This window comes from Calypte anna, chromosome 21 (assembly GCF_003957555.1).
Source record: "Calypte anna isolate BGI_N300 chromosome 21, bCalAnn1_v1.p, whole genome shotgun sequence".
Classification (NCBI taxonomy): Eukaryota; Metazoa; Chordata; class Aves; order Apodiformes; family Trochilidae; genus Calypte; species Calypte anna.
The window spans coordinates 4,682,544-4,693,743 of NC_044266.1; the positions used below are offsets into that span (position 1 = coordinate 4,682,544).

Sequence of the window (11,200 nt, forward strand, 5' to 3'; positions counted from 1 at the left end):
ACACCCCCTCCCACCCTCCTCCCTCAGCTTTTCTTCTCCCGCTCCCGGGGCCGCCCTGGGGTTGCTGTTGTTACGAGCTCGGTCATTCATTAATTCATTAATTCATTAATTCATTAATTCGCATCACTCAATGTTTAATTGTCTGGAGCAGCCCCGCCCCTTCCCGCATGCCGCCTCCGGGCTGAACCATCGCCACAGCGCGGGGGGAGGTAAGGAGGGGACACCCCAGTGCCACCCACGGGGAGTGGGGACACACACACACACACCCCGCAACCTTCCTTACAGGGAGGGCGTGCGGGTGGGGATCCCCCCTTGGGAGCTCTCCTCGCGCTCTTCCCCTTTTGTTTTATTTTCTGAAATTCGGGAAAGTGATGGTTTTGTCTCAGCCCCCGCCCCTCCACACGCCCCCCCCTCCCCGTCCAACCCTTCCCCACCCCCGTCGCGGGTTGGACGCGGCCGCGCAGTGCGGCGGGGCCGGGATGTGGCGGGCGTTGCGGGGCGGCGGGTGAGTGCGGGGAGGGGAGAGGGAGAGGGGGTGTCCAGACCCTTCCCAGGGACATTTGTGGGGATCACAGCCCCTCCCTGAGCCCTGGGGAGATACGGCCCAACTTTGCCAACACCCCGCACCCCAAACCTCACCCAAAACCCCGCACCCCAGACTCCACCGAACTCCCAGACACCCCGCACCCCTCTCTTCTTGCGGGTCCCCGGCCCCCCTTGCTGTCCCTCGCCTTTTTTCGCTTCCGCTGGCCCAGCCCTCCCCGTCCTCCCTCCGCACCTTCCCCGCTGCCAAGCGCCGTCTCTCCTTCCCTTTCTTTGTCTGTGTTTGTCCCTTGGTTTTTTTGGGTTTTTTTCTCCCCATTTTTTGAGGGAATATCGCGCCTGGGCAGTTTAATTAGAAAATGTGTATCCCGGATCTGCCGGGGTGCAGCGGGCAGAGCTCCCCCCCCGTGGACTTTGCCGGAGGCGTGGGGACAAACCCGATCGATTCGGAGCTTTCCCTGCTTCAGAAATTCCCTTTTCTAACAACACCTCGGTGAGAGTGAAGAGGTGGGAGCCACCTCGGCTCCTGGCTCCGTCCCGGTTATCCAGGGGTTTGGAGCCGGGGTACGATGTCGCGGTGCCGGGATACAACGCGTGAAGTTTGGGGTGCGGGGGTTTCAGTGTCCCTTCTGCTCCGCTCCCAGGAGGAGGTGGCAGCACCGCTCAGCCCTCCAGGTCACCAACGAACCCATCCTCGAGTTTAAGCCGGGGAGCCCCGAGCGAGCAGCACTTCAGAAGGTATCACCCAGGGCATGGGGCTCTTGGGGAGCTTTAAGGTCCTACAACAACACCTAGGGTGGGGGGGGACAGCCTGTCCTGCCCAGCTCAGCTCCTTCCCGCTGGGGACAGTTGGAGTTGTGGCTCCTGTCCCCATCCCTCCAGCCCAGGGGACCCAAAGAAGCCTGATCCCGGGATTCTTTTGCTGGTGGGACAGGTGGGAGGAAGGATGGAGGGGGGGGTGTCTGGGGGAGGTCTGGGTGTGCCCACCACGGTGCTCTCCTCTCCTTTAGGCACTCGCAGACTTGAAGGGCAAGACTGAAGCCATCCCATGTGTGGTTGGGGGAGAGGAGGTGTGGACATCCACAGTGAGGTACCAGCTGTCGGTGAGTTTGGGGGAAAAGCCTTCTTTTTTAGTGAAAACAGAGCAGGGGGATGTCCCAGACAGGGGACAGGTTTGCCCAGCTGATAACTGTGAGGTTTCTCTTCTCTTTTCAGCCATTTAATCATGCACACCAGGTGGCCAAGTTCTGCTATGCTGACAAGGTGAGCACACCTCACTGCCCTCCCTCTTCCTTTCCTTATTTTGGGGGAGGAAGCAGCAGCATTTTGCCTGGGTTTAGCCAGCAGGGTTGTAAAGTTTGTTGTATGACTGCTGGTGAGAAATCTGCATGAAACACAAATTGATGCTCAGGTTCTGAGCAGGGAGGTTCTGGGGGTGGGTGGTGGTGGCTTTCCAATTCCCAGGTGTCCTGCAGCAAATTGGCACCAGGAGCTGCAAATGTGGGGTTGTAATGGGAAGGTGAGTGCTGTGGTTTGTGCCTGGGAGCCTTTTCTTCCAGCCTGGTTCTGGAGAGGTGGTGGCTTCCTCCTTAACACTCTTTTCCCTTCTGTAGGAGCTCATTAACAAAGCCATTAATGCTGCCTTGGCAGCCAGGAAGGAATGGGACCTGAAACCTGTCCAGGACAGAGCTCAGATCTTCCTGAAGGCAGCTGACATGCTGAGTGGCCCGAGGCGAGCAGAAGTGCTGGCCAAAACCATGATTGGGCAGGTAAGAGAGGTGCAGGATTGACCCAGCAGATAGCTGGGGTGAACGGGAGGCAATTTAGGGAGCCAGGAGCCAGAGCAGGAAGAGCTGCCAGGGTATTTCTTGGCATGGGGAATGGCTGTGATGTTAGAAGTGCTTGTAGGTGGGCTTTGAGGGGACACAGGCTGATCCTAAATCCAGTCCTTGCCTGTTTGCTGAGAAAGAAGGGAGGCAAACCTGGCAGCCCTCATACTTTCTGGGAACAGGATCAACTGATTTGATGGGTGCAGTTATCAAGGAATTGCCCTGGCTGTCCCAGGGGAGGCACTGGGGGGCTGTGAGGACAGCTGGGGTGGATGTGACATCCCTTGGCACAGGTACAGGCTGAGAGGAGAGGTGGTGGGATGGGGGCTTGCAGGAGGCCACACCTTGGGGAAACGAGCACATGGGCTCTGTGAGAGAGATGCTCCTCACCTCAGGGCTGCTGCATTCCCCACTCCACACACAGCTTTTATTTGAGGTGACTTCTCCCAACACAGGGCAAAACTGTCATCCAGGCAGAGATTGATGCTGCTGCGGAGCTGATCGACTTCTTCAGATTCAATGCCAAGTATGCCCTGGAGCTGGAGCAGAGCCAGCCCCTCAGCCTGGACATCAGCACCAACAGCATGGTCTACCGGGGGCTGGAGGTGAGGAGAAGGCCTGAGGCTGTCCCCTTGCTCCCTTTTTGGTTTTACCCCTGAGCTGTGGTGTCCTGGTGGGTGGGAGAAGATGGAGAAGAGAAGGCTGCAATGGGGAGACCTTAGAGCACCTTCCAGTGCCTGAAGGGGCTCCAGGAAAGCTGGGGAGGGACTTGGGACAAGGGCCTGGAGGGATGGGATGAGGGGGAATGGCTTGAACTGGGAGAGAAAGGGGAGATTGAGGTTGGAGATGGGGAAGAAATTGCTTGGGGTGAGGGTGCTGAGCCCCTGGCCCAGGTTTCCCAGAGAAGCTGTGGCTGCCCCATCCCTGGCAGTGCTGAAGGTTGGATGGGGCTTGGAGCACCCTGGGCTGGTGGGAGGTGTCCCTGCATGGGATTTAAGGTCCCTGCAACCCAACCTCTTCCACGATTCTATGCTTTAACAGCACCCACCCCCTCCCCCTTTATAGGGTTTCGTGGCAGCTGTGTCTCCTTTCAACTTCACAGCAATTGGTGGCAACCTGGCAGGTGCTCCAGCATTGATGGTGAGTGGTGTGGTGGGGTGGGAGAAGGCTGGGAAGGGAGCCCACTCTCTCTGAGGCTGCTATTTGCCTGGTTTAGGATCCACAAGGAGAAAATTCAGCCTCCCTGGTCCTCTGGTTCAATAGGACACACCTGGTGCTCTGCTTCTGGTCCCCTTGAGTTCAGTCAGCTGCCTTGCAATTAGACTTGGATGTCTTTGATTACAATTAAGTATTCTGGTGGCTTAGACCTGTCCACTGGTGGTCAGGTGTGATGGGGAAAGTGTTGGAAGAGGTAAAACTGTCCAAACCTGCTCTTCTGGGGTTTTTATGCTGATGCAAGGTGTCTCATCACTTCTGGATGGGGTTTGAGCTGGAGATAAGGTCAGTAATGCTGTGGGACAGTGGGGAGATCAGTTTGTAGTTGAGGTTCCTCTTGAGGTTCCTCTGAGGTTCCTCTTGGAGGACACTTTTTGGGTACAGTGGGTGTGCTAGGCTGTACATGAGCAGGTCATGGCCCTGGGATTTAGCACAGAATTGGGTGGCCAGAGATCCTGGCAGACTTGGAAAATGGTGCAAAAAGTCAAAGTTTTGGCCGATAGCATTTTTATGTGTCCACCCCAACATCTCCATAGAGAATCTGTCTTTGCAGGGTGGGTTTTTGGGGATGAATTTGGGTCGGGATGAATTGATTTATTATTGAACTAGAAAAAAAAACCCAACAAATTACAAAATTGGTCTCAGGTCTTTACTAATTCTCTTGGATTTTATCCTAGCACCAAGGATGGTCCCTCCAGCAGCAGTGTCCTATGCTAGAGGGGGGGGCTGCAATAAAGGAGAACACCAAGGCTTTAGTTTAGTGACATCACAATTTGAAGCTGTATTTAATGTGAAGCATCTGAACCTCTCCCTTTTCACTGGGGAGAAGGAAAAAAGAGGGTGAAGCTCAGGTGGAGCTGGGAAGTTTTTTGGGGGAGGGATCCAGAATCCAAGGAAAGTCCTTGGCTTTGGGGAATATGGTGGTTGGGGCATCCCAGAGTGGTTGAACCTTGCAGGGATGGGACAAGACCATGCTGTCAGCTCTGAGCTGTTTTAGGCATCCTGCAGTGTGTCCCCCTCTCCTTCCAACATTAAATTCCCACCAGGCTGCTTCAGGCAGTGAAGTCCCCCTGCTCACCCTGGGGAAAGATGAGCAGGATGGCAGCAGGGGACATGAAAACCTCAGCAGCAGGTGATACCTAGAGTTCAATTTAGGAGCAAATGGTAGAAATTAGATGGATATTAATTAGAGCCCCAGTGTTTTAGTCACCACAGTGCTCTGCTCAGGGGGTTAAACATTGTTCTTGCCTAAATAGCTGGAGAGATGAAGGTGGTAAATGCCATGGCAGGGTGGGGAGTGGGATTTCCTCAGGACCAGAGCCCCAGTGTCTGGGCTGCCTCCCCCTCTGGCCCCACTTTTTATTTCCCAATTGCTTGGAGATTTCTTTTTTTTTTCTCCAGAGTGTGGTTTTATTTTCTCTGTTTGGAGTGAGAGGATTAAAGGAGGCCAGGAAGGAGCTTTGGCTGCACTGCAAGTCCCAGGAATGCAGGTGCCTGGTTGAGACAGAGTCCATAAGTCCCCTTCCTGCTCCCCCCAGGGCTGTGACCCTGTTGCAGGGTCATGTGCAGTGTGGCCAAGCAGTGTGACAGTGACCCAGGAGAGGTCCCTGGGCCCCCGTGGCACAGAGCCAAAGGGGTGGGGTGTCCCTGCAGCCTGTGAGCACTCTGTGGGGTTTCCAGCACTTGTGCTCTTTGCCTGTGCCTGGTTCATCCAAGTGTGGGGTTTAGGTTCACAGCTGTGGCTGGCACATGCACCCGTGGGGCACGTGCAGACCCCAGTGACTCCTGAGACATAAAACAGGTCTGAGTTTTAAAACAGGTTTGGGTTTCACAGCTCTTCTTAAGGGAAGGCAAAAACTCTGTGTCCCCAGCAAGGCAATCAGAATCCCAGACTCTCAAGTTGGAAGGGACCCCAAGGATCAGCTGGGCCAGTCCTTCTGATATCACTGATGTGAGATGGCTCAGCACCCCATCCAGCTGAGATTTAAAACTTTCCAAAGTGGGGGAATCCACCACTTCCCCTGTGAGACCATTCCAATGTCTGAGTGTCCTCCTGGGGAAAAAGGGAGAGGGCAAAGGACTGGTACAGCCACTGTGGGGGGTGAGAGGGAAGGATCTTTGTGCCCTCAGCTGAGCAAGGCAGTCACAGACCTTTGCTTGGGGTAAAAGGTGGGTGTGAATCACCTAGAGGTGCCATTGCTCCTGTCCCATCTGCTGTGGGACAGCCTTTTGGGCTGGGAGGGCAGTGAGCTCCCTCCCTCTTCTCTCCCTCCCTCCCTTCCTCTCTCCCTCCCTCCCTTCCTCCATTCCTCCCTCCCTCCATCTCCTCCTTCCTCCCTCCCTCCACAGCCAGACCCACTCGGGCAGGGAGCTTCTTCCACACCCAAAATATTAATTACAGACAGCAAGGATAAATGTCCCTGTACTCTCCTGAGCTTCTTTAGCAATGAAGCAGGACCCAGCAATGCTGCATTGCATCCCCATCTTTGGGCTGGAGCCTTCCCCTGTGAGCTTTCTTCTCTCCTCCAGGGAAACGTGGTCTTGTGGAAGCCCAGTGACACTGCCCTGCTCTCCAGCTATGCTGTCTACAGGATCCTCCTTGAAGCTGGGCTCCCTCCCAACATTGTGCAGTTTGTGCCAGCTGATGGGCCCGTGTTTGGTGACACTGTGACAAGCTCTGAGCACTTCTGTGGGCTGAACTTCACCGGCAGTGTGCAGTATGTTGGGAGAGGGGAAAGGAGCTCCTGGGTGGTGGTCAGCCTGGGGAAGAGAAGGCTGCAATGGAGACCTTAGAGCACCTTCCAGTGCCTGAAGGGGATCCAGGAAACCTGGGGAGGGACATGGGACAAGGGCCTGGAGGGATGGGATGAGGGGGAATGGCTTGGAACTGGGAGAGAAAGGGGAGATTGAGGTTGGAGATGGGGAAGAAATTGCTTGGGGTGAGGATGCTGAGCCCCTGGCCCAGGTTTCCCAGAGAAGCTGTGGCTGCCCCATCCCTGGCAGTGCTGAAGGTTGGATGGGGCTTGGAGCACCCTGGGCTGGTGGGAGGTGTCCCTGAGCATGGCAGGGGTGGCACTGGGGGGGCTTTAAGGTCCTTCCCAACCCAGGGGTGCTGTGTGTGGCTTGATGAGCTGCACTGTGCTGGCAGTTTGCAGACTTGTGCTCTGCCAGCATGTGGGGCTTTGCTGGCCACACTTGCGGGTTTGCTGGCCACACTTGGGGGTGTGTTGGCCACACTTAGGGCCCAGCAGCCCCCAACAGGCTGTTAAACCTGGGGACCCTGCTCTACCATGTAAGGACATGGTCTGCTGAGCATCCTGCTTTAGAGGTGGGCAGCTCAGTGGCTGAGCTCCCCGGGAGAGGTCATTAGCATTTTGATTGTTTTACAGCCAATGGTTTTGTCACTGTAAGGGCTGAGAGGAAGGAGGGAGAGGGAAAGAACAGAAGATTCTGCTGGGTGCTCACTCCTGTTTCTTCCCTGTGGCACTGCATCAGTTCCTTGTTTTTAAAACTCTGAGGTGATGAAGTGCAGTGGCTTTGAGACCAGGGAGGGTCTCAAACTGGCATCTCCTTTCCCACTTGCAGGACATCTGTTCTGTCAGGGATGGCCACAGGGATTTGCTGGGGTACATCACCCACATGTGTAGTTTTCCAAGCATTTTCACCCCTGTACCAAGGCCAGAGAACACTAACCAGCTCCTCCTCTCTCTTCCAGGACTTTCAGGCTGCTCTGGAAGCAGGTGTCCCAAAACCTGGATCGCTACCGCAACTTCCCACGCCTGGCTGGAGGTGACTGCCCCTTCCAACACCTTTTTTTGGGGGGGAACGGGACACACACCATACAGGAGTGGGGGGTTTAGTGTTTCCCCTGCTTGGGGAGCAACTCAAGTGGTGGCCAGGATTCCCGTTGTGGTGACACAACACATTGTGTGCTGTCCATCCTCTGTGTTGCGTACTTGGAGGAGCCTGTGGCAGCAGCTTCCACCTGCACAGGGGGGGCTTTGGTGGTGAGGAGGGGGTACTTGGGTGGGAGGTGGTGATCTTCTGGGGTTGCAGAGCCTCCACATTGAGTATGGGAACTGAGCTCAGTCCCTTTTCCATTACTTTTGTAAACATGCTCCAGCTCCAGGGATTGGGGCACTATCCCCACCCCCCACAGAACCACGGACCAGGCAGGGGAAGTGCTTGGCTGAGCCCCTCACCAGGGTCGTTTGGAGCCAGCACAGCCCTGACAACTCCTTCTCCCTCGTCCCTTTCCCTCCTTTCTCCCGCACCAGAGTGTGGTGGGAAGAACTTCCACCTGGTGCACAGCTCTGCCGACGTGGTCAGCGCCGTGAACGGGACCTTGCGCGCAGCCTTCGAGTACGGCGGCCAAAAATGCTCAGCCTGCTCCCGGCTCTACACCCCGGACTCGCTGTGGCCCCAGATCAAAGCGAAGCTGCTGGAGGAGCACGGGAAGATCAAAGTGGGAGACGTGAGCGGAGCTGCCGGGCTGCTGAAGGGCTTTGCAGCTCAGCGGGTGGTTGATGGGATTAGAGACTGCGGTAACTGGCTACTAATTCCTATTGAACCCAGCTTTTCATCCACTGCTTCTCCCCACCACCGCCCCTCCGTCCCTCCATTCCAACCCCCTCCCCCCTTCATCTTTTTTTAGTGATTAGAAATTAACTTGTAGCCAGTGTCTGCAGGAAGGATTGTGGAAGGGGCTGAATACTGCAGACTAATTGAAACCTCGGTGTGTTTGGAGCAGGGGGGAAGTGTGGTTCCGGGAATTTCAGCTCCTCCTCATCTCGGAGCTAGCTTTTTAGCACCCACTCTACTTACTTTGGCTCTTTTCTACACTCTCACAGCCTGTCCAGGACTTTGGAACGTTTTTCTCTGCAGTGATTGATGACAAGGTGAGGTCCCCTCTCCTGGTTCTACTCTTGTGAGAAGGTAACACCACAATGAAGTGTTGGTTAAGTGTTTTTTGGGTTTTTTTTTAATTATGAACATCAGTGATCAGTCAGAGCTGATTCTCTCAGCTCTCCTTTGCTCCCTCCTGGCGGATTGCATGCCTCAGTCATTGTCCCTCCTGAAAAGTGGGTTATTTTGCTGAGAAATTATCTCAGACTTAAGTTCAGCACTCAGAACTTTATTTCCAGCTCCCACCAGAGCACCCTGAGCAATGTAACCCTGAAAGGACATTCTCAGGCCTCCTTTTAGACACCACCTGCTCTGAACCCACTCTCTTTTTAATTATGGTTTCCTTTTCTCAGTCTTTTGCACGGATAAAGAAATGGCTCCAGCATGCCAAGCAGTCTCCCAACCTCACCATCCTGGCAGGAGGTGGCTGTGATGACAGTGTTGGCTACTTCGTTGAGCCCTGCATTGTGGAGAGCAAAGACCCCCAGGACCCCATCATGAAGGAGGTGAGAGAGCAGCTGGTGGGGAAGGGGCAGGAAAGGTGGGAAAATGGGATGTAAATCCCTGTCATGGGACCCGTGGAGATAAGGAGTGTGCAGGGATGTTCCTTTTTGTCACAGTTCTAACAGCTCAGGTGATGAAGCGCTCACCTCTTTTTTTTGGAGGCTCTCTCTGCCCCAGTGCTTTAATTGTTTTTTTTTTGTTTGTTTGGTTTGTTTTTTTGGGTTTTTTTTGTGTTGTTTTTTTTTGTTTGGTGTTTTTGGGGTTTTATTCGGGGTTTTTTTTTTTTTCTGTACAGGAAATTTTTGGGCCCATCCTCACAGTGTATGTCTACCCGGAGAAGCGGTATAAGGAGGTGCTGGAGCTCATCGACACCACCACTCCCTACGGCCTCACGGGGGCGATCTTCGCCCAGGAGAAGTAAGTGCCAAAAAATCCATCCCCAGGCAGCCAGGATGCTTTTCCCCTCCTGGGGTGAGACATCCCTTGGCTTCTGTCCAGAGCCCTGCGCTGGGGCAGGAGGAGAGAAACAGTTTCCCACCCTCCTCCCACTGAAGAGGGAAGGGGAGGCACCTAATAAAATTTCTAAGACCAAAAATGCTTTTTTGGGTGAGAAACTATCTCAAGGGTGACATTTGCAGCATCCAGGAGGATATACCTCCAACCCTCTTAAGAGGAGAAGGGCTAAGAGCTGTGTGACCCTAAGAGGGACCATCCTTCAATTAAGTCATGTTCATTTTCTAACAATAAAACTTAAATACAATAAAACCAACTAAAAACTACAAAGAAGGTATAAAGGCTACAAAGCAGATGGAGACTCCCTACTTAAAAGGAGTCCCATGGACAGGACAAGGGCATGGGCACAAGTTGCTCGTGGGGAGATTCCCATGGGACACAGGAGGAAAATTGGAATGGTCTCCCAGGGGAAGGGGTGGATTCCTCCACTTTGGAAAGTTTGAAGTTTCAGCTCGAGGGGTGCTGAGACAACAGCATCAATATTTGAAGGGTTGGACCTGGTGATCCTTGAGGTCCCTTCCAACCTGATGCTCTGTGATTCTGTGGAAACAGAAATCTGAATAATTTAATTATTTTGAAATACAAACAGGGAACTGACGGCCTTGTGCGGTAACCGCAATGTATGCAAGGAAACACAGACACGGGGTGCTTTGGTTTTTGGGGTTTTTTGCGGGGTTTTTTTTTTTGCAGAGTTCTAATGACTGCAGAAGGGTGCAGAGTCCTCCTCAGAAGCTGCAGCCATTTCTGTCCCTCCTTAGGGGAATCATCGAGGAGGCACAGACGCTGCTCCGCCACGCTGCCGGCAATTTCTACATCAACGACAAATCCACGGGTGCCGTGGTGGCTCAGCAGCCCTTCGGGGGCTCCCGTGTCTCTGGTGAGCCCCAACAAACCCTCCTCCCTGCCACCTTCCCCCCTCCAGGCATGTCCTCCATTCCATGCTTTCCTTCCCTGCTGTCCCAGGTACCAATGACAAACCCGGGGGCCCTCACTACCTCCTGCGCTGGACGTCCCCCCAGGTGATCAAGGAGACCCACGCGCCGCTGCGGGACTGGCGCTACCCCTACATGCAGTGAGTCCCTCCCCACACCTCCTCATCCTCCAGGCACAGAGTGGCCCCACAGCTGCAGCCTCCTAAAGCACTTCAAGCTACTGATCTCTCCAGCCTCACGGGCTTAGTTTTTATTTTTAAAAAGGAAAAAAAAAAAAAAATTAATTGATTATTAAATTGTTAACTCTGAAAAGAGATTCCTCTGTGGTTTTCTTCATCTTGGAAGCATGCTGAGGGCTTGAATCAAGGGGTGGTTGCAGAAAAACCTGGTGTTTTTCCCTTTTCCTCCTTTTGTGTCCATCCCAACTGGTCCAGCGATGGGGCTGAGAGTCTGGGAATTAAAAGGGGAGAGGAGCATTAAGGGGCTGTCCCAGTCCCCTGTAAAAAGCCACCTCCTCCCCTGCTCTGTCCCCAAGGCCCTCTGTACCCCATGGAGCATGAGCTGCACTGGCAGCAGCCACTGGGAGTTACGGGCTGCCTGTGCCAGCCTTCCCAGCTATGGGAATCTGCCTTGGTTTAAACCAGAGATCACAACATGGGGAGAGCCCTGAGCTGGATTTTACCCATTGCAGAGCGAGAGAAAACCTCCAACACCCCCAAAGGCTTTTCTGATGTAGGAGGAGACCTTGGCAGGAGATGT

General features: G+C 54.2%; 1 protein-coding gene across 2 annotated transcripts; it reads left to right on the plus strand.

The window, feature by feature from the left end:
- Window positions 1–437: 437 nt before the first annotated feature.
- ALDH4A1 (aldehyde dehydrogenase 4 family member A1) lies at window positions 438–10,747 on the plus strand. 2 transcript variants are annotated; one of them, XM_030463789.1, is made up of 15 exons: window positions 438–505; window positions 1,188–1,281; window positions 1,554–1,646; window positions 1,759–1,806; window positions 2,157–2,312; window positions 2,828–2,977; window positions 3,438–3,512; window positions 6,117–6,304; window positions 7,303–7,376; window positions 7,865–8,061; window positions 8,438–8,485; window positions 8,846–8,998; window positions 9,292–9,413; window positions 10,268–10,386; window positions 10,473–10,747. In XM_030463789.1, exons 1-15 carry the CDS (start codon window positions 480–482, stop codon window positions 10,583–10,585), a joined length of 1,656 nt encoding a protein of 551 aa, XP_030319649.1. In that variant the 5' UTR covers window positions 438–479; the 3' UTR covers window positions 10,586–10,747. The 2 variants fall into 2 exon arrangements, with proteins under 2 accessions (XP_030319649.1, XP_030319648.1); XM_030463788.1 differs by lacking the exon at window positions 438–505 and adding an exon at window positions 888–1,036.
- Window positions 10,748–11,200: the final 453 nt, after the last annotated feature.

Coding starts and splice junctions, on each gene's coding strand:
- ALDH4A1 (XM_030463788.1), top strand. CDS start 903: ATGTGTATCCCGGATCTGCCGGGGTGCAGCGGGCAGAGCTCCCCCCCC. Junction 2,313..2,827: donor CCAAAACCATGATTGGGCAG/GTAAGAGAGGTG, acceptor CTCCCAACACAG/GGCAAAACTGTCATCCAGGC. Junction 2,978..3,437: donor TGGTCTACCGGGGGCTGGAG/GTGAGGAGAAGG, acceptor CCCCCTTTATAG/GGTTTCGTGGCAGCTGTGTC.